Source organism: Aulonocara sp. 'chitande type north' Nkhata Bay, linkage group LG11, assembly GCF_057382095.1.
Source record: "Aulonocara sp. 'chitande type north' Nkhata Bay isolate Kocher_YH1m ecotype deep benthic linkage group LG11, A_spYH_male_GT1.1, whole genome shotgun sequence".
NCBI classification, from domain to species: Eukaryota; Metazoa; Chordata; class Actinopteri; order Cichliformes; family Cichlidae; genus Aulonocara; species Aulonocara sp. 'chitande type north' Nkhata Bay.
Genome location: NC_141354.1, coordinates 26,270,421 through 26,293,720, shown reverse-complemented (window position 1 = coordinate 26,293,720; position 23,300 = coordinate 26,270,421). Strand labels below are relative to the sequence as shown.

General features: G+C 41.9%; 1 protein-coding gene across 1 annotated transcript in view; it reads left to right on the top strand.

Moving 5' to 3' along the window:
- ephb6 (eph receptor B6) overlaps positions 1-23,300 on the top strand; it is a 42,809-nt gene that overhangs the window by 2,699 nt on the left and 16,810 nt on the right. The window contains exons 2-5 of the mRNA XM_086311501.1: positions 8,214-8,278; positions 14,306-14,578; positions 18,432-18,601; positions 18,689-18,984. Of these exons, the coding sequence (XP_086167627.1) occupies positions 8,214-8,278; positions 14,306-14,578; positions 18,432-18,601; positions 18,689-18,984 (804 nt within the window). The remainder of the gene's footprint in view (positions 1-8,213; positions 8,279-14,305; positions 14,579-18,431; positions 18,602-18,688; positions 18,985-23,300) is intronic.

Here is a 23,300-nt window from a genome sequence, read left to right as displayed (position 1 = left end):
GATGGGCGGAGCCTATCCCAACCATCATAGGGTGAGTGGACGGGTTGTCAGTCTATTGCAGGGCTTCACATAAAGATTTTACAAAAAAACCCCTTATGATGTTATAAAATATCTCCCTAAATTTTTGCATAACTTTTTACAAAAAAAGCAGCCAGCTGTTACCACTTTACCAAATAGCACCATTTAAATATCACATCTGAAACATTTCAATGTCAAAAAACTAATTTGTACAGAAAGACTTTGTTTCATCGCCCTTCAAATGTGCTGTGAATCTACCACTAACCTACACCAGCACTATAAAAGTATAAAAACCTACTGTCTCCCTGTTGGTTACGTTTTGAGTTAGCTATCCTTCTCCTTCTTCTTTTTCTTTCTTCGGCTGCTCCCTTTAGGGGTTGGCACAGTGCATCCTTTCATCTCACCCTATCCCTAGCATCCTCCTCTGTCACACCAACCCTCTGCATGTCCTCTTTCACTACAGCCATCGTCCTTTTCCTTCTGTCTTTGTCCAGTATATCCACTATCTTTCCTCTGCACATGTCCGAACCATCGCAGGCTTGCCTCTCTGACTTCATCTTCTCATCCCTCTCTACCTTCAGCCAACAGTAGCGCAGTTTCCACCGGCAGCCACTGTTTTGATTTCTTTATGCTATTCTGCTTTCTTGCCTCTCTTTACTTTGTTGGGTTCTTTTGCTTTTACCTGTTTAACTTTGGAAGTTGTTGTCACCTTTGTTTGACTTTGACTTTTGCCTCATTCCTGTGACTGTCATTATTCTCTGCACCTATTTCTGATTTCCACTTCCCTTATTACACTGTGAAGCATTGTCATAGCATCTGTCAATCTTGCCTGGCTCCCTATGATGGCCTTTTGGATATCGGTTTGTTTTCATTTTGGACTTTTATTTTTTGGGAGTTGGACTGCCAGCTAAATAAAGGTCCATTTTTGTCATTTGGTGTCTGCCTGGGTCCTGCATTTTGGTCCTGCTTTCAAATACTGTGACAGCTACATCATTACAATGCTGCTTACAGACTGATGCATCAGTATTATGGATGTAATGATGTAAGAGGCCATTTTTCTGCAAGTAAGATCCTTTTAGCTAGCCACTCTATACATACTGCTTTACTGCTGCTTTAAATTAAATAAAGGACATGAATCCTTCTTGAAACACCAGACTGCATAAATTTAAAGCCATGTTGACATTCTCACTCTAAGGTCATCTGGGCCATCGTTCCTGCTGTCTCTGGTTTTAACTGGGTATTAATTAGGCAGAGTGCCCTCCCTATCCCAGGCGTAATAAGCCACTCTTTCAGGACATGATCAACTAGAGAAAGTGTGATAAGAAAATAAATGGCATGCTTGTCACAGTGGGAGTGCTGCAGAACGGATGCCGCGAAAAGCCCTCAGCAGCTTCTTGCGCCCGTCCTTCCATCCTGCATGTGCACGGGGCTGCAGTAACCAAGAAATCACATGCTGGTGGGAAGTGGAGGACTCAACTCAACCCATCATTGACACTACAACACTTAACTGTGACCCAGCTTTATTTTTAGTTCCAGCATGCTGAGAGCTTTGTAATGACATTAGGCCACTTTTATTAAAATGAATGACACATCTGCCATTTGTGATATAAGAGGTTAAGCCAAGACTCTCCGCTTTGAGCCAGGCAATGTCGTGGCAGATAGCGTCACAGATAATACGCCTGTGTGGACAGGCAACGAGTTAGAGCCAAAAAAAATAAAAAAAATACTAAAAGATGAACACGTGGCATGGGCTGCTGTAACACTGGAATGCAGTTTTTAGTTTTGAATTTCACATTAAAGCAGTTGCCTGGCAGTTTGGGTGCTGGCACCAACCGAACGGACAGAGAGCTGAGTTAGGCTGTTGAAGGCTTCACTAATGAGAAATGACACAGTGGGTTTGAATTAAACTGATCTCTTGCATTCCTTCATCTGGCAGCGGTGAGGGTTGAGGGTTGAGGGTGGAGAAGATGATGTTTGCGGCTTCTGTTTTTGGTGGTAACTGAATATCTATTAATGGAGGAGTCAAGCCTGTTTAGAAGAAACTTTTACGCTTTTGTCTTTGTACACATTACTCCACTCGAGTGAATTATTATCCTTTTAACAACCAACATGCCACTAGCAAAACATTTAGCGTTTGGGTGAGGGGTAGGGTTTATGTTGGGTTAATGTCCCCCACTTTTTATAGTACTTTTACTTATTTGGATTAAGTGAAAACTATTTAAAATTGAAGCTGTTATGCCAAAATAATTATATGAAACTTTATTTGAAAGGTGACATTTGCCTATTTAACAAAGCTCAACTCTAACTATACCCCTAGCATTCGTCACTTTTGACCTGGTGGATGAGTAAAAACTTGTATCACGATTGTTTTTGTCTTTCCAAAACGTTGAAATTCTCAGACAAAAGTGAACAAGTGAAATATCTCTGATCTGCTCCTGACTTTAAAATCAAGTCCTTTGATCAAAGAAGAGGAGAAAGTTACACCTGAGTTATACCTCGGTAGTGGAGTTGGCAACATGTTTAATCGTGTGCTGGTTGAGGATGACGTTTAGTCATATTTCTGCATGTCAAATACTTTTTGCAATTATGACATATCTATGGCACAGATCCATCCATTCATTTCCTTCTGCTTACCTAATTCAGGGCTGCTGGAGCCTTTCCCTGCTGTTACAGGGTGAGATGCAGGGTGGCATGGCGGTGTGGTGGTTAGCACTGTCAGCTCACAGCAACAAGGTTCTGGGTTTGAATCAAGATTGGAGGCTTGCTGCGTGGAGTTTGCACATTCTCCCCAGCTTCTTCCACAACACAAAGAGCTGCATGGGTTTACCATGGGCAACCTCAGGTGTGAATGTGAACGTAGATTAAACACAAAAAATATAAAATTATTAGATACAGACATAAAGAAAGAGTAAATACTTTTAACTTAGTAGGTTATACCTTTATCTGCTCTTGTCACAATACTGAGGTTATAAAATTGATGCCACCCTCATGTCTGCACTGCAGACATTAAATCAGAACCTGCAGATGCTTGCCTTAGTGCCACACAGACACACAGGAAACTGCTACCCTGGCCTTGAAATACAACATGCCAGACCCACAGTATATCAATCCTGAAAGATCTAGCCAAAAATAAAGGCTAGATCATAACAAATCCTTTGTTATTAGGTTTTGAGAACTGGCACGCAGATTTTACCCACCTTCCACCTTCATTGCTAAGCTAAGCTAAGTGGCAGTTTGTGTCTCCTATTTAACACCAGACATAAGAGTCAGTCTCCACATTTAAATTTAGTTCACTTACAATTTATTTAGTCATATATTCCTTACCACCTTCAGATTTGGAGGCCTTTGTCGGACCATTTCTGTGACTTTCTGAAACTGACAATACAATATTCTCACCCACTTCACACTGTGATTGGCCAGCTATGAAGAAGTGTGAAAGTAAGCTGGGTTTGAACTTCTTTCCCAAGCTTACTTTTTTTCATTTGTTACAGCTCTTTGTGGCACTTTCAGTGTGAAGAACAAAGTGAAACACTATGAATCTCTTCCAGGAATGTTGAGAGACCCATTAACGTCACCATCTTGGTTTTTGGAGCTAGAACTGACTATATTTAGAGTGCTAAGTTATCAAGTACCGCTAGCTAGCTAGCTTAGCAATGTGCATCCATAGACTGTATGGATACCTTAAAGATACCTGATTAGTGCGAGCTAAATAAATAAAACATTAGGATTTCACTCATCAAAACTGGAGCACAGACTTCTTCTTAACTGTCAGATAATTGTTCTAAAAACATGTAAAAGGCCCAAACAGCACAAACACAACAAAAGTCCAATTTAGTTAGCTGAGGTGACACATTGGCTGCATAACTGCTAGAAAATAAAAGCAAATACATTTTAAACTGGAAAATTTGAAAAAAAAAAGTCCATCCAGCTGTTGTGTTTTGCACCAGCCTGTAACATGTTTATTTGGACATTTTAACATGGCGTCTGTGAGGATTCAGTCACGTTTGGAGTCAGCCATTTGAGCTGCACTTTTTGGCACTTTGTGCTGGCTTCATTTTTTCAACTGCAGTGGTTGCTGCTTGCCACCATCCCACTAATGCCTGTTATTTCAATCTGCCTGCGAGCTTGCCTGAACAACTAAAACAGGTTTTTATTGCAACAAGATTGACAGAAAGCAAATAACTGTTTCTCTCAAGAAGTCAAACTATAATTTTAAAATCTTCATGTCTGCCAGTTTTACTTTAGCAAACATGCTGTAATCAAGACAGAGAGTCAGTTGTTTTGATGTGTCCTCCTACCTGTGCCTGTTGCTGCCTGCACGTAGGGATTGATCATCTAACCTGGTTGTTTGTGCTCTTTGGTGCAGCTGCGCTTTCATTCAGTTTTTTTGAGATAACGCCCTTTGACATGTGCATGCTTATTTCTGGAGACATGTTAATCCCCTTCCTTCCTTTCGTCCAACCTCCTCCTGCTCGCTTTCTGACTTGGCGTATCACTCTCTCACTGTGGTTGTTTGTAATGAGGGTTTGGTAAGGGCCTTGTCCTTGACTGACTGTCTGTGGGAGGGAGCATCTGGAGTGTATCAAGAAAGGGTGGAGATGGGTGGATGAGTGGACAAAAGACAAAACACAAGCTGACCGCTGCTCAAAACGCTTGCAGGCACTGTGGGAATTTTTTTGTGTGTGTGTGTGCATGAGTGTGTTTCTGTAACGTGTTGTTACCTGTGAGCTCGCTGACTATGTCTTCTCTGCTGGTGCATTCACTTTGGTGTTAAGGCATAATTTACACTCGGATCCCTCTAGTAGGCATTAATATTTACAGCAAATTTCTTTTCAGAGTGAGTCAGGAGGGGCTCCACTGCCTTGCAAAATTTGGCGTTGAAGTAGCATACATCTGCTGTCGAAGAGGCGTGACATGAACAATGGCACTACACTTAGCACTGGAGAGTGTCGGTGTATGCATGGCTGCACAGAGAGGAAAAGTGTTGGACTCAGAGAAATGGATGGAGAGAGCAGAGAGGGTCACTCAGCTGAAGTGAGCACTCCAGTGGCGGAGGGGACATTCATGAACTAATGCAGGTCACCTCTATAACAAGGCAGAAGAGCATTTACACCCACACCGTGGACAGAAAGAGCAAAAGAAACACATTCATATGCGCAAACACAATCCCGCCAGCCTCTCCTTCCATAATGATGCTTTGTCTACTATATTGTCTCCCCCTTTTCTCTCTCTGAGTATCAAACCACTTTCCACACAAACAGCAGAGCTGCCATCAGTAACGGAGAAGAGTGTTTCTCTTTATCTGACAGACCCTACTGTCACATTTTGGAGGAATAATATCCACATGCAAAGAGGAGGAGGATACAAGGGACAAGGGACAAAATGGAGGTAGAGTTATCGAGCAGAGCGAGTAAAAAAAATCAGAGTGGAACAGGAGGACGTAAGAGGCCAGCGTGCATTAACGCAGCACTCAGGCTCAGATTGCAGACTCAGCACTTCGTCAAACTGTCAGGGACAAACTTCGAGCATCTCAGCCATCGGATGGACCAATAACGGAGATGCTGTAGTGCTCTGCGCACATGGAGTGGGCTGTCTGAGAGTTAAATAAAGGGGCTTTTACTGCCAAGTGGACCTGCCAGTAAATGTCCCTCTCTTTTGTTCATGGTTGTCTCACGCACACACAAACAGACGCGCACCAGAGCCACGGTGCCCAAGCTCCAACTAATCTTTGAAAGGTGTGCATAACACACCACTTCAATGCTAATCTTAGGATGTCATGGTGAATTATTCAACATGCTAATGTCACGCAACGAGACATGCATGAAGCACTTTGAACGCTCCTCCATGTAATCTTCATGTACAGGTTTATCCCGGGAAGAAAGAGCGGAGGCGATGTAAGGACCTCTGTCCCCAAGGCCCAGCGACAAGAAACTAAATAGTAGAGGCATAAATATTAATGTCAAAAATAGTTTGCTCCGTGTTATTTATGCATGACTGTGCCCTGAAGCAGAAGGTTAATTGAATTTGGAATGACACTTTTGCAGCATTTGTGTCTGTTGCTTATCTGATATAAATCAAATGGTGCTTAATGAGGTCACATATAACATGTTAGTCAATCTGACAAACTGAAGATTATTTTTCACAGGGCCAAGAAACTAATCAATAATGAGTTTGCATGCCATCACGCACAGCTGGAATTGTACACCGTTTCCAGCTAGAGTCAAACAAAGCATGAAAGGTGTCTCACTGGTGGATACTGTCAAAATGAGTTTAGCTTTCTTCCTTTAGCTGATTTTATCCCAATTGCCTCCAAAATTCCACTAGCCAAGCTTCCCAGACGTGCGCGGCACTAAAAACTGTTTATTCTGATGCCTGTGGCTGCATATAATCCTTAGCTGTCACAGTCTATTTGTATTCTCTTCTTGATACAATTCATATCACTCCAAATCCTGGAGCACTTCCATGGAAAAATGTGTGAATTTACTAAGAGTGACATAAAGACCAGCCAGTGGGTGAAAACGGATAGACAGGCTGAGGGGTTTGGAAAGGGGGGAAAAGAGAGGAGGGAAAGGAAGGCTTGAAGCACAGATTTGCGGGGTGTCCATCTGTGACTATAATCCGAAAAAATCTGTTTACAGAGCAGTCAGAGAACAGTAGGGATGGGGTCGATTCATGTCATGAGCCACAAATAATATAGTTTTCTTATTATTTGTTTTATTTATTGGGGCATGCGGCAGGATTGAGTGTGCTCACGGTGCCACTGGGTACTTCTGTGTTTGACTGGCAGAAGGAGAGAGACACAATGTATCTATTGGTGTTTTGGTGGACCGGGGAACCTTTTCAAATGCCCGTGTGCGAGTGCTGATTATGTAGATAATATTTTTCCTCCACCCTTTGTCTGGTTGTCAGCGAGAGAGGCAGGAAAAAAGAGAGGCCCCTTTTCTCTGGTGAATTATTGTGTGACACGCAATGGAAGCAAAAACATAAAAATTGTATAACGACAATGAGAAGAATTATTTATTTGTAAACAGAGGCGAATGCCGCCGGCCTCCCACAATGTCTCGTGTGTATACGTGTCTACAGCCCTTTAGTTGATTAGCGTTGTGCTTGATGCAATCAGGCACTGAGCGTTTTCCTCCATTACCTCCATCTGTGCAAGCATCCAAATCTGAAGTCTGATGTTTTTGGTACCTCTGCGTACACGACAAACTTTGGCCCGCGTTCAGTCGGTGGCTCTTGAACAGCACCGAGCGCAGACTGTGCCAGACTGAAGGAGCGGCAGCCACCACGGTTTTGGAATGCTAATGGAAAATTCAAGGGCTTCAGTTTTTGTGTGGGAAGCTGCCATGTGTCAGCACGCAACACTCAGCATTAAAGTCACTTTGCATGTGTGTGTCTGTGTGTGTAATTTCTTTGCTAGCTTGCTTTTTGAAGCACTTAAAGCAAATTATGGGAAAACACACTCCAGCATAAAACTCATATGCTATTCTTGTGCTTTCGCTCTTGATCAGGGTTAATGAGCAAAACCTGCAACAAAAGAGGAACACAGAACATATTAACCCCCCCGAAACATGACGAATCGTGACAGTAACTGTTATGGCCTTTTAAAGTTGGGAAATTTGACCTTTAATCACAGTGCCCCATCAGGTCAATCAGTTTAATTTTTCAAACACCAGAATAGTGTGCCAGAGTGCATCATCACTTTATAGCAGTCATTAAATTTGACAGATGCACACAGCTGGAGCTCTCCTGGATTTTATTGGATGTGGTGGGAGAAAAATCAAAGAAAATGGGACTAATGGTTCCAACAACTTGTGGTATTTTACAAAAGGAAAAAAAAGGATTAATTATACAACCGCCTTCAAAAGGGATACTCTGCAAAGTGCTTTTCTGCTTCAGTTTCACTGGAGCAAATCCGTGTTTTATATGTTTTTATGGCCTCACAGCCTCACACACTATTTGGTTTTCAGTCCTTCAGAGAATATCTCATGATTACAAATTCTGTTTAACAGTCACTTAGCTTTTATAGCACCGACTCCGTTTCTCAGTTAAATTCTTGAGCTGAAATCAAAGTTTAAACTGAAAGCTCGCGCACACGTCTGCCTGTTTTCTTTGCGTTAAAATGAAAGCATACGCAACTGTTTCCTGTCTGTTTTTTCTAACCTTATCTTTGTCTCTGCTTCTTCGTCCCACAGTGATGCTGCTGGACACAACAGAGTCTACCTCAGAGCTGGGCTGGATCACCTATCCAGATACGGGGGTAAGCAGGGAGCTGAGTGTCAATGCGTTTTCCAGCTGTTGCAGCATTAAAGCCATCTGTAGAATGTGTTATACACGTGTCGCACATGCTGATGTTTGAAGTGTCGGGTTATAATCGCATTGTTAGTCGGGCCTTGTGCTGTAATGCTAATGAGGGCTTAAAACAGGATGCTATGAAATAATACATTTAGTTTTATAACGTTTTTCATCATTCTGTCAGGCAGCTGGTGGTAAAGTTTAGACATTAAATCGATAATGGTGATAAATGGTACAGGACTGCAACTGATATTCGTTTTAATACTGATCGATTTGCTGTTTACACTCTGGATTTATTGCTCGGCACATGCGGGTTAGAAAATAATGGAAAGCCAAGGATGTTCATTGAACAACAAGAAAATCTTGATTGATTTTCAAAATTCATTAGATGCCAGTCACTAAACTCAGATAAAAGTCTTTTGGGTGAGGTTGAACAGATTGAAGATATTGGAAATGTCAGATCTGTAGACATGTCGTGGTTTTGTTTTGTCTGTGTTGTGTTTTGGTTTGTTACGCTGGCTGGTTTTGTGGTTCTTCCAGTTTCTCTGGTCTGTCATCACATATTAATGTTACCTTTCATGTTTCAGTGTTAGCCACTTATCGTTCATTTCTTTCTTTTGTGCCTCGAAGGTGAGTTTTCTCCAGAGTCTTGCTCTAGTTTTACTTCCTGTTCCGTTCATGCCTTTGGGCTTTTATTCCCCAACCTCATCATGCATTCACCGTGGATTGTTTCCACCTGTGTCCTTCTATCACCTGTGCCTTGTTATTCAGTATATTAGGTTTGAGCTACTGTACATTCAGTTAATAAAACACTTTAAGACCAGAACAACAAACATATGCAGACGACTGCCTTCATGAATGATCAGTTTGTTTGGTTATCAACATCTGTTGATGAATGTAATCCACTCCCCACCATCTTTTCACTTTCACACATAAAAATCAAGCATGGATGGGGCTTTCTGGGACTTTTTGAATAGTGGAGAGATTAGAGTGACTGAGATGTGCAGCAGGCCTCCACAACAGCACTTGGAGTTTACAGAAGTCGCAGATCAAAGATTATTAAGAATTAGGTTATAAATGCTTTATGTTTAGTTATGGCTTGAGGTAAGGATTATTATCTTCCTGAATGGCTGGCATATGTCACTGGTAATGCCTCAAGTGCGCTGAACACAGTCTTAGACGGGGCAGGAACTCACCTTTCCTTTAAGATAACCTTGAAGGTCTAAATGCTCCCCCAATTCTTTTTATCTGTTGTTCTACTCCACTGTGTGTGTGTGTGTGTGTGTGTGTGTGTGTGTGTGTGTGTGTGTGTGTGTGTGTGTGTGTGTGTCGTCATTCATAATTAAACTTCTCAGATTGAGCCGTAGATCTCCCATCTCCCTTTTGAGTTGATTTGTATTCAAGGTTGTTGCTTTGCCTTGAGCTGTGTAAATATATGTGTGTGTGTGTATGGAGGTTTGGGGGAGGAAGGAGGAGGTCACTTGCGTGACTGTGCGAGGGTCAACTCCTGGGGGCCAATCCGATTGTTAAATTCATTCATTTCTTTGTGATTGCATCTCAGTTCTAATACGGCTCGTAGTTACACCCTTCCTACTGAAACACTACAATGATGCATCTATTAGACTCCGTTTGAAATGGACATCACCTGTTCAACCACAACAGGCTGAATGCTAAACATTTATTTGTTACTTTTGGCAAAAAAACAAACAAACAAACAAAACAAAACTGAGTTGACTCTTGTGACCAGCTATTGTCAGGATGGAGTCTAATAGCTACTAACCAACATCTGGCAGGAATACATTACCACCCTCGCCTGGCCTCCAGTGTCAGAGCCTAATTGTACATGATGTTTGAATAATTAGGGCTTCATGTGTGTTAGGAACTTGTGAACCATGATGGCAGCTGCTAATAGGAGAGCATCCAATTGTGTTTGAATGTGCGTGTGTGTGTGCATGAGCAAGTCAAGCATTTGCATGAGTTTTTTTTCCCTTTATAGTCCCTGGATGAGAAGTGCTTCTGAGATGGAGATATGGTTATTTGACCCGGGGCATCAAGCTGAGAGAAGTAGAAAGACAGACCAAGAAAGGGGGATAGAGCGAGAGAGGTTGTGTGTGTGTCTTTGTGTGTGTGTGTGTTTTCTTTTTTAACCCCTTCCACACACCCCATCTCTACTTTTGCTTTAGGGTCTGTGGATATTCTTTAATGTGTTTTCTCTCTTCCTGCGCTTTCTTTCTTCCTTTCTTTCTTTCCCATTTTTACAATGTACTGACAAGCATCTTCATCTCTGCCTGTTTTTCCTCCCTCTTTTAATTTTTTCTCCCTTTGCCCTTCACAGCCACAGAGCCACTGGGTCTTTGCCTCATTTTTTTTCTTTTTATCCCCCAAGTCAGTCTCCACTCTGGCCCTTATTTTTCTTCAGTGTCAAACCAGCAGAGACTTCTAGTCTCACTGCAGACTTTCCTTTTTATTTTTTTCCACCCTCCTGTTATTTTCACTCCCCGCTCTTCGTTTTTGTGTATAAATATGCGCATGTGCCTTTCTCTGCTTGCGTGTATCTGTGTCTGTGTGTCCACGGTTGTGTCCGAGGCCCTGCCCCTCCCTGTCCTCTGTCACTGCAGAGGTTGCGTGGCTCTCTGGCATTTCGGTTCAAATTAAATCACAAAGATGAGTCGTCCCTATAACGATTCATCCGCCCCCTACTCCCCAATCTGGCCCGTTTTTTTTCCTCCTCTTTTTCTTTCTTCCTTTATAAGAGAGGAAGAAAACAAGATGTGGAAAAATAGGGAAGGGGGCAGGAGACAAAGGGGGAGTGAGGTGGGGGTGTAGGGTCAGAAAACAAATGAAAGCTGTGTTTTTTTCACAAAGGTACAGAAGCGAGCTGCACGCGATGCCACACACGAACAACGGCGGCTTCTCTTTCCACCTAAAAGTCCCTGCCTGGCCACATACTCAGCATAGCTTTTACCGCACCCACCGCCGCGTGTCACAAAAAATGCTCATACACTCTTTCTGTTTGCTATTTTTCCCACATTTCTCCCTCTACCATCCGCATCCCTGCATCCCACCATGAGCTCGGTGTGATCCAACTCTTTCGTCCGTTTTCCCTCATACACTGGTCTGACAGAGTGAACCAAAGCCTGAGAGAGAGAAAACTGCCCTTTCACTCCATTAGACTGACAGCGACTCCGGCTCTTTCTATCGCCTCACTGATCTTATCATTATTTCAGCTGGACCAAATATGAATGCATTCTCTCATGGTGCGATGCTCAGTAGATTTCTGTTCACACTGGCTGTCAGAGCCACACAGAGAAAGAGACATGAGCATGCAGAGATACACTAACATGCACAAACAGTGATTCACACACTCTAAATACACCCTGATAGGGTGTCAGGACCTTTTGTCCTCTTGCCATTGTCATAGGGATAATAATGATGATGAGGCCTAATACATAATTCCTCTGTGTTACAACAGAAAAGACCCTGCTTGTCACTCAGGGCTACACAGGCTTAAAGCAGATCCTTTTCATCCTTCAACGCAACGCACTGTATAATTGGTGAAACTAAACCCTGCGACTACATTAACATTTTGTCTCATCTTACAAAGTCTCATCCAGAGCCTTGTCTCCGGGCTGCTCCATTTTCTCCATGTGCGACTCTCTTTTACTCACATCCATTTGCGCATCTACCGTGGATTCATCTTCCCGAAAAATGCAACAAAATCTGCTGATTTTATTGCACAACAGCTGCCCTAAGTCAGGCACACAAGTGTCTGCCACCTGTCACATGTGAACAATGGCGCACATGCAAATGCCAAAACTAGTGCAAGAGAAAAAAAACAAGCACATGTCACTGTATAATACGCATTAATTGTTATTATAATACAGCATTATACTACTGTAACATATTAAAATTGCAAAGTGCCAGCATCGCCCGTGAACTTCTTTCTTTCTTTCCTTTAGATATGTCAAGGCATGAAAAAAAAGTTTATCTCTTTCAGATGTGTCTCTGATAATTCGGCCTCCACCTCGGAGCAACAGCTGCAAATAGAATTTATTTTTCAGCTGAGCGTCGAAGAAATTCTAGCATCAATATGTCTTTTCACAGGCGTCCTTGTTGCTCTGTATTTCGTACTTTGTACTAAGGAAATGGTCCACTGACATTATCTTCTGTTGATTAACAAATATAATCAGTGCAGACTTTTTGAAACCATACATTGATTATCCTTTTTTTTAACATGAAGGATGACGGTCATCGCTTCAGTCCAATATCTCAACAAAGTTTGGGTGAATGAAAGTACAGAAATCCATACTCCCCAAAACTTCACAGCTGAAATGATTGGTTAATGCTGCAGTCACACCAGGGAAAACAGTGGCTGAAGACCAGAAGTACAACAACTGTGACGATAAAATTACGACCTTAATACATTTGGTTGCTTTGAAGATGGGGACCAGGTCATCTTCAGAGTGACTTTGGTGTGTCAAGAAGGTGATTAAAAAAGGTCTGCTATCAGTTTGCAACAGAATGGAGTCAAGTTGGCAGTTACATGCAGTTTGTTTGTGATATGACATCGATGAACTGTGACTTGTATTGTGTACATACACAAGTCGAATCAGAACCTCACAGATCTGAAACAGAAATTTAGAAATTCCTCCACAAACAGAGACGCAGATGCTGCAAAACTGCAAAATCACACTTTGCACACTTGCTTTGATATAGGAATATAACCAGAATACAACTGGTGCAGTCTAACCCGGACTGAATGCAACATGTTGGGAATCTGTCTGCGTTTATAAATTAGGTCAGAATTACTTCCAAACCTTCGCCAATCTGAGAGTGAATGTAATCAGTCCAAGTCCTGACCATGAGTGTTTGGAGACAGGTTCATTACATGCATTAATTATTATCACATTTGATAAACCTTACTATAATGATCATATATAATGAGCATATATATATGTCTGCATCTATCCTCAATAGGTGGACCAATCTGATCTTCACATACAATCCCAGTTCTTGTATATATTATGTTTATTTCAGCAACTTTAAGCATGTTTAGTTTTCACTCATGAGGACAAGACTATAACATTTAAATTTGTTGCAAGAATCCGTAATGCAATTTTCATCAATAATAACTATGTAGATCCCTTGTTGTCAGGTCACAATCAGGTTCTGCAACATTTAAAACCATGTATACAGCACAATTTCCAAAAATACTTCAGTGTAGAGACATTAAAAATGCAAAAAAAAACAAACAAAAAAACATTAAAAAGACGGTGCAGTTGAATATGTCAGTTAATGATAGCTTTTCTGTGTAATGTCATCATGCTACCATGCTAGAATAAGTACCAAATAATAGCTAGCTAGTATGCCAATGTAAGCATTTAGGTAAAAGTGCTGCTGTGCATCAGTCTTGTTAAATGTCACTTTTAAGCACCACAAACAGGCAAAAATCACCAAAACACTAAAGTCTCAAAGGCTTCACCACAGTGAGAGCTGAACCGTCCCTGTTAACACAGTTTTGTCTTCACCACCTGAAACATGTTGCTCTAAATGAAAGGCTGGAGCTGTTTAATTAAATTACTGTTCTTTTAATCATTGATTAAGTAATTAGAGAGCCTACTCTGCAGCACTATAGAGACGACCTAGATCAGTAAGGACAGGGAACAAAAGCTTTTCCTGTCATATTACAGCAAAAACAAAAAACAAAAAAACAACTGCTCTATCAGACTTATCTCAAGTAGCCTCCATAGAGAACACCCAGTGAAGGACAAGGCTGATGTCAGCAACAGCAGCAATATGTTCAATATTTACCTTGTAAAATGTAAACCGCCTTCTAAGTCATGAGTAAGATTCATGGCTGTGGAAAAGTCATAAACATACCGGCGTTTTAACAGTTTATACAGGCCTATTCTGGAGCCCTGTGCTTATAGTTTTATTTCTGTTTTGCTGAGGTCAGTTTACACAAGCTCATAATATTGTTTCTGTCTTCCAGTGGGATGAGGTCAGCGTCCTGGATGACCGAGGGAAGCTCATACGAACCTTTGAAGTCTGCAATATCAACCAAAATCCCCGTCAGCAGGACAACTGGTTGGCTACTCCTTTCCTGTACCGCCACTCGGCTCCACGGGTGTTCGTCACGTTGCGTTTTTCTGTGCGAGACTGCGCGAGCCTGCGTTCACCGTCGCCCGCCTGCAGGGAGACACTCACTCTATACTACAAGCAGGCCGACTCCCAGAGGGAGCTGGAGAGGACTTGGGTAGCTGAGGTAAGGTGACACACTGGATGAGCTGCGATGATGCATTTGATTCTAAAGATGATGTATTATACTGTTGTTAATTTTCTGTCAAATAGTTTTACAGTGGTGGCTACTCATATTAAACATGGGCAGCTTCAATCATATGGGAGCCAAAAGCTCAGCTTCAGGCTGCTCTGAGTGTTTAGCTTCAGGAAGTTTTTACTAGAAGTTGGCAGATCGAGCCAAATGTCCCTGGATTGATACTCGCGTGAAAGCATCGGTACTTCGTTTCTTTCCCATGAGTTCAGTATGTAGCACACTGTGTGTTGTGTTAAATAAATTATTTATTTATACATGCACTATGAAAAAAGTATGAACATTTTTTTTTGTGTTGACTGTCACATTTATTTATAGCCTATAGCACATTTAAACAACAGAAATTCACCCGAGGCGCTTTAGAGATGGGCACATTTTCATCTCAGGTCTTCAAAAAAACTGAGTTTCAAAATACATGAAAACCTCAAAGGTGCATTTTCTTGTGTTAACTCTTTGAAAATCACAGTGGTCTTTAAAATATTCAGAATTTGCAAATTGATGATGTTTCATTTCATAAATCATGAGACACTCCTCTCCCCTAAATATCCTGCGTTTATAGCTTAAAAGTGTCCTTACTGGTATTTGTTTTGGCAGTGCTGGACTTAGTTTAATTGTGAGGGATAGCCAATCAGAAGAAAGTTGGCTTAAAAGGAGAAGCGCTAAAAACTGATTGTTTCAGACAGAGGATGGACTGATAGGCTGCACTAAGATCCAGGATATGATAAATATAATTATTTTGAAATGTGAACAATGCAAAGCTACATTATCAGAGTTCAAGAATAATAATCTGGAGTTGGAAAAGGGCCCTTAAAGTGTTTGTGGTTAGCTCCAGAACCTAGCAAAAGAAAAGTTCTAAAAGAAAAGCTAATCTGATGGCTAAATTCAAAGCATGTGCACCACATGGGCTAAAATGTCCTTAGCAGCACATGTTTGACTTCTAGCTAGCTGGTAGGACTGCATGTCATGTCACGGCTGTCTCCTGCTGTGTTTCCTGTCTGTCTCTACTGCACGGGGCTCAAAAATGACAAAAAGATGAAGAAAGGTTTCTCCTCTGATGGGCATGTTTTGAAATTTTGTTGCCTAAGCTTGTGCCACTCGTGCATTAGCCTAAATTCAGGTCACAGGGCTTAACATCCTCACAAGCCCAACAATTAATTTGGCAGCAAACACTCACCCAGTTCTGGCAGTATTTCTAGAAACACTCTTCTAACATCTGGATATAAACAAACTCATCTGATCTTGGAAAAAAAAAGAAACTAGCAGCAACCCAAGTGATGGACTCTAACCTAGACATTTTTAATAAAACTAAGCTTCGATTGAAAATAATCCACCTGTAAGTAATGTTAAAAAAAAAAAAGCCAAATTGTAGTGTTAAATAAATTACATATGTAGTATTAAACAGACTAAATATGGCAACTGTAACAACAGTGAGTATTTATTGAGGCTTTTGTGTTTTATGACTGGTAATTAAAGATTTCAGGTTGGGGTTTGATGGTCACATGAAAAAGAAAGTTTTCATGTGACTCTGTGTAGTCCTGTAGAAACAGTGCACCCAGAAGACGTAAGAGTTGCAGCAAGGCTGCAAGTCAAATGTATTTGATTAATTGCTCAACAACAAGTGCGAGCAGCTCAATAAAAACAGATGTTTTGGCAGTTTACTGCTCTAGAGCATTCAGGTGTGTGCTAAGATAACGTCGCAATCTTCTCAGGAGTGGATGTTCCAGCAAGTTCGAGGTCAGACCATGCAATGCTCAGAGAAATGGCAAAAACCCAAGAACTACATCTCTGAATCTACAGGCCTCAGCTAGTTAAAGTTCATGACATTTGATCAAGAAAAAGACAGAATACTGGCTTGTTTAGAAGGATTCCCAGGAGAAAAGGCTCTTGTCTAAGCTCGGCTCAGGTCTGCAAAGTTACATGTGAATAAACCGCAAGACTTCTGTCTTGTCACATCCTTTGAATAGGGCAGCTGTCAAGCATGGTGGAGGAGGGGTGATGATTTGGGCTTGTTTTATGGCCAAAAGGCCTGGGTACCTTGCGGCCATTAAGTCGAACATTAATTTCTTTGTATAGCAAATAGTTTGAGAATCAAATGTAAGACAGATGTAGCTTAGCCCAAACTGTGTTATGCAGCAGAACAGAGATCTCAAGCACAGCAGCAAATCTACAACAGAATGGCTGAAAGTGAAAAGAATCAAAGTGTCGTAATGGCCAAGTCAAAGTCCAGGTCTGAAATGCTGTGGAGGGACCTGAACAGAGCTGCCTGCAAATCTTAATAAACTGAAGTAATGTTGTAAAGAATAATGGGGCAAAATTCCTCCACAATCATGAGCGAATGGATGGATAGATGGATGTTTTTCACTGACTCCATCAGTGTTGTTTATTCTAACTTTATTCTTTTGCATATTTCATCCAGATGAAATATACATTGATACATTAGATAGAAACTATCAAGACTTTTACGTTACATTCAATAAACATACTGTATCTCTAAATAAGTAAACCACATATAATAGACTAACAATGACAGATTAGGACGATAAACAGCCTGTTAAGTCTTCCTAATCACAGATTTCCCACTTGAAACTCTTTCACCACTTTATCTAGTTTTTACTCTAGCACTTAGCAGTTTTATACAAATGTAATAGTGGGTTTACAAAGCTTGTTGCAAGGCAGTCACGTCACAGTTTGCGTGCACTAATCCTAACATGCTGGGCTGCAGACTGCACTGAGATATCCTGTTGTTTGTTTTGGTTTGGTTTTGCTGCTCAGCATCCTCCAAGAACTACACAAACACATCAACTGGAAATATAAAAAGTTGAGTAACTAATCTCTAATTGAGTCTCATATGGCCACAGTTGATTTGAACAAGTGTTAAATCCTGACTTTTTGTCACCGCTTGCTGCAAGGCCACCTGCAGACGGAGTCATTAAACTCGAGCTGTGTTGGTGATTGATTGTTATTCCCCTAATGCTCCATCAAAACAATGAATCCTATCATGTCCCATGGTACTGAGCAATTGTATAATCACTGATTGGTGAAGAAAAGGTGACACCATCCTCAGACTACACTGGTGCGAAGCACAATCTAGTGTCACTGTGGTCTCCATAAATGTCACTTCAGCCCCACTAATTACATCCTTAACACATACAATGAACGTTTTCTACGGAGTGCGGAAAAATCTCTGAACCCCATGTGTTGTCAGTGAAGACTGACACTTCCCATATGATTTATTTATTTATTTAAGCACTTAGCGTTGTTGGTGTTGTTTAATTTAGTGCTTTTCCTCTGCTGCTTTTCGAGCTACTGAGTCTGTGAATTGCCTGAACTACATCAGGAGACATCAGTGGGAGGGATTCTCTGTTTGTATAGATGAATGCGTTTCTCCTTGGGGAAGTCAAATGCTTTTTAAAAATGCAAATCAAAGCCTGATGAGGAATCAGAGGAGGGCTTTAGAAGAGCAGGAAGCAGTGCAGAGATGAAAGTCTTTGCAGGGACTTCAGCACGAATCCCCACTGGGACCTGCACAGATCTTAAGTCAGTGATTACACTGCATACTAAACTACTTCATAGTATGCATATGCCTGCGACTAAAAAAGCACGATCTGAGCTTATCTTTAATCTTACCATGTGTTTCCAGACCATATTTATATGTAAACCAGTGCCTCCATAATTTCCCCCTTGTTTACTTGATGTCAGCCACACTCTCTTTAAGCTATTTTGTTTCCTCCTGACCAATAATTATCCTTTTTTTCTTGGTCTCCTGTCTAATTTGTGTTTTCTCCAGCCATCGAGCGGGGAGAGGGATACCAGGGAGGGCTGGGTAAAGATCGACACCATCGCAGCCGATAAGAGTTTTTCCAAGGTGGAGCCCAGCTCACCTCACCAGTATCAGCCCAACAGATACAGCCGTATCAACATTAAGACACGCAGCTTTGCTCCCCTCACACGCAAAGGGTAATCATTTCTGTACGACACTTTGTTTCTCACGATTTAAAAGCATCACTAAACCTTATGAATGCTCTCTGACCCCCTTCTTCTTAGATTTGTCTTGGCCGTCGTCGACAGCGGAGCTTGCGTTTCCCTCATGGGGGTGTCTATCTTCTACCGCCGCTGTCCAGCCACGAGCCTCTACCTAGCTTCGTATCCACCGACTCCCTCGGGTGCCGAGCCAACTGCTTTAGTGCCTGTGACTGGGACGTGTGTCCCTCACAGTAAGGCACAAGGAGACACGCCCCCTCGCATGCACTGCAATGCTGAAGGAGAGTGGATGGTGCCCGTCGGTGGATGCGTCTGTGATGAAGGTTATGAGCCGAACCTCAATGGATCTGCCTGTCTGGGTGAGTCCGGTGGACACTGTTCAGGTTGACGGACACTAAAGAAATCAATGCTTCTTTGATGCAAAGCTTAGACATATGCTTTTATAAATGTCACAGAGCTGTGAGAGACAGATTTTAAAAAAGGTCAAAATCGCAGATATTCTTTTATTTTTTCATATATTCTCTTAGTTGCTTGAATGGGACAAACATGATCTATTAAAGTAATCGTGTGGTGTTTTGGGTAATGCGCTTATTCAAAGCTGGCTGCCTGGCAGGACTCCAGGAGGTCACTGTGGCTGTTGAAGAAAAAATCTTGCTCGAAACATCTGATAAACCCACAAACTGCTGTTGCAATGCTTTGGTTCTAAACGTATAAAACTTAAGCTCCAGGCTTGATTTCCTGCCAGCTCTCTTTTCTTTTTCTTTCTTTTTTTGTGATATTTGTTGAGATAAGCATCTGGATCAATACTGAATGGAGCTGCTGTCACCCCGATACTCTGCTGTGCTTGATGTAGAGACCAGAAGGAGATGAGGGCAGACAGGTCAGGTCAGGATAAGATGAGACGAAGAAGGACGAGACAATCCAAGCAATGCATCTGGAGGGATTTAACAACTGCATCAGGACTTTTAAGGACAAATACAGAGAAACTGTTAAATCAGAGGTGCTATATTGACTGTTTACTCTTCCAGTGACTTTCAGTGGAGAGGCAGAGAGACAAAGGAGAGGCAGGCCGATAATACTGAGGTCAGCATTTGCAAAACTGGTCAAAAAGTGTTGCGCTTTTAAAAGTGGGTGTAAATAGTAGGGGCAAGAAGTGGGGAAAAATTTGATAGATGTCCAGACGGACACGAAGGGATGCAGGGAGAGAGCAAGAGGAGGGAGAGAGGGAGAGAGTCATAGAGAGAGAACTGTGACACATTTAGGTCATAGCGATGTAATGGCCACTCGTCTGTGAACAAGTGACAGAAACCGCAGGGGGAGAGAGAGAGTGGAGGGAAAATAGGGAGACGTGGAAGGAGAATGAAAGATAGGAGGATGCAAGTTAATGACTTTAAAGAGCTGAGCAGGCAAAAAAGTACCAAGGGCGTGACGGCAGGGCTGTGCGACTGTCTTTGTGCGAATGTGTGAGTACACACAAGCGTATCTTGCCGGGACGCCGATGCTCACCCCGTCCACATACGTCTGAGGATTACAGTCAAAAAACTGTATTCTCACAGGAATTTCAACGGCTGTAATTCCTCAAGTCTAACTAATGGCAGCGCAATTAATCCTCCAGTCCTGTCAAGTCAGCTGTGAAATGTGTTCATGCTCTTTTTGCTTTACATCTGCACCCGACCTGCCACTTGCGTTTGTCTCTGTTTGATTGATAACTACTGACAAATCACTCCTCGAAGCTGCTCGGCTGCCGGAGCGAAGACTTTTCCAGTGACTGTCTCTGACTGATCAAACACGTTGCGGCTTTCTTTCTTTCCTTTCTTTTTTTAATGATTATGTTTTGTTGGTCACTTCACTGACTAATGATGTGGATTGGCATTGTTGTCCTCTCTGCCTCCCTGGGAACGTCGAGAAAAGAGGCAGATGGTTAACTGCCAATGCAGCCGTCAACGATTATTAACAGTAGCCGATCCTTGTTCTCTTTGGAAACTGGAGCATGAACTTCCTTAACTCTAACAACTTGTACATTTTGTTCTTGTTTAAATTAAACATCAAGGCTGTTTAATAGTAACGCAAAAATTTGCACACACCTGACTAAATAGTGGGTATTTTTTTTCAAATGAGAGGACAAAAGAAAACGAAAGAATAGTTTTTAAAACTCCTTTAAAAGTTTTTTTTCGTATAGATATAGTTTTGTACAGTGCCACTAGTCACTCATATGAGGTGCAATCAAAAAGGTTAGAGGCTGGGCCTGTAGGCAGAAACTATAAAAAAAAATATGCCTCCTATCTGCTTCAAGGTTGTAATCTTGTGCAGCAAAATATGTTTTGATTGGAAGACCTGTTCTGGCCACTTACAGGTGTGCAATCGCTGCACACACTGGATCTTGACCACTGTGTCAAAAAAAGCACTTCAAGTCAAATTTCATTGTGGAAAAAGGGGAAGAGCTTGTAGGGAGCCACAGCCTTTGAATAGGGCAGATGATGAGTACTGGTCTTGGTTGATTTCAGTCCTGATGTGCTTTCTTTGCGCTGCAGACTGCAGCTTTTTCTAAAAGTCTCTGTTTATAACTGCATCTCTCATTCCTGGTGATGATCCTTTAAAAGAAGGTCAGGTCAGTTTGACTGTGAAGTTGATGGTGCAGCTTGAGATCTGTGGCAGAGTCACAGATGCATATGTTTAAGTTATTTTATTTTTCTGCCAGGCAGCATCAGGACGTTTTTCTCCTTTGACATTTGCATCCCACAAGGGAGACAGAGACGTAGAGAGGACAGGCAGAAACATGACCGAGCATAAGCCACAGTTACACCTGTTCAGCCAAACATGAAACAGTTCTGTAGTTTGAGGCAGCTTGAGTTGGTCCCTGCTGGATGTGCATCATCCTCAGATACACACCTTCTGCTTGAGTCCCCTTAAGCGACTGTTGATGGTTTAGGACAAAGATTATTGTGGCGGATGCTCAGATGGAGCTTTGAGCTTACTTGAAGCCATGTTGATATTTTATGTGGCATGAGACTACGTCCTGAAATATTCAACATGTCAGTTTGTCCTGATTTTTTGCCCAGAGCCCTTACTCTCAGCACAGACACATCCACCAACTACCCCGAGGCAGGTTGTGGTGAGAAACAAGAACATTTGGCCAGGGGAGGACGTACGAGTGCAAGTGTGACATTATTTTGAGTCTGCTTTAGTCCCAAACAGACACTCTTCACCAAATAACAAAGTAGATAATCGTCTCATAGAATATACCGACTACATTTTCCCAGTTGCAGTTGTGTCCCCTTCTTCATCAAGCCGTCAGTAAGCCTACTCATCAGCAGCGCTGGAATTCAATTGATTTTCCAGTCTATTAGTACTGAGAGAAACACAGTTGAGTGAAATGATCAATGACGTACTGTATCGACTGGGCTGTAGGGTGTTGACATGCAGCGGTGATAAATCAGCTTGAATACATACACATCATATCAAATCAATCGCTACATGAGTCAAAACTCTTTATGATGGTGTTCATTATATTTCACAGGGCAGTTCGGTGGAGAAATTACAATCATTTTTTTAAACATTCATGTGAAATGGGGATGCCGGGCTCTCAAAAACTGTCACGTGAATCCGCACATCCTCCAGCTTTATGAAACGTTATCACAGCAAATTTCAGAGTTCAGTTCATTGCCACTTCTCCTTTTTCAGTAAAAAAGCCACTGTACACTTTCTGCTTGGCACCAAACAGGCATGTAGACACACTTAGGGGCAGTCTGGCAAACCTATTGGAGCATTTAGCAGCTAAAAAGCCTGGAAAAGGCCTCCTGGGAAATGGTTAAAAAAAACAGCAAAAACAGAGCAGAAGAGACAGAAACATGACTGCAAATTGCTAAATGTGGATAGTAATAACTAAAAAAAATGTTTTGAAAGAAATAAAATGATCCCTGTTAAGTCAGAAACGGTGCTGAGCTGTCATGATTATTAGGCTGAGAGCTCAAATCTTACAGGGGCAGATGCAGGCCCAGGGAAGAGGAAACAAGACGTCAGCACGCTGAAAATTTAATGTGTGAAGGTCTTAGGTAAATATCACAGCTCCAGCAGCTCCAGCAGCTCCAACAGCTCCACCATCAATTAGGGTCATTTGCATTATGTAACATCCATTTTTAGTGCACACTGTTGTCTTTTGAATCAGTTTACATCAGCTCGACAAAGAGTGTGAAGGTCAAAAGGTTGCCTCGTTAAACTGCACGATGTTCACCGTGGGAGCGACGGTGAATCCTGAATCCTTCCAAGATTTCTGTGAACATGCAGGATTTGCCTAATGCAGTAATTTGTCAAGATATGTAAGAGGGAGTCTTCAAATCATTTTCTTTGTCGCTGCATCAGCGGTGAAAATCCAACAAAGGATTATTTTGCTTTCACGTGTGGTAGAGTGCTGCTGGAGCTTACGAGGAAGAGAGACAATATTAGAGCACACGATTCAGTGTGTGTCTTGTTTTCAGGATCCACTAAATTACCGAATGTAGTCTGTTGTGTGGTCGCATCTGTGACTGTTGTGTGTTTGTGTGCGTGCGTTTGTTGTGCGTCTGAGCGAGAGAGAGAGAGAGAAACAGAGAGAGATTATGCTGGGAGCCAAAAGAGGGAATGAGTGCATGAAAGAGGGAGAGGAAGAGGAAAAAAAGACAGAAATTGGGTCAGTGAT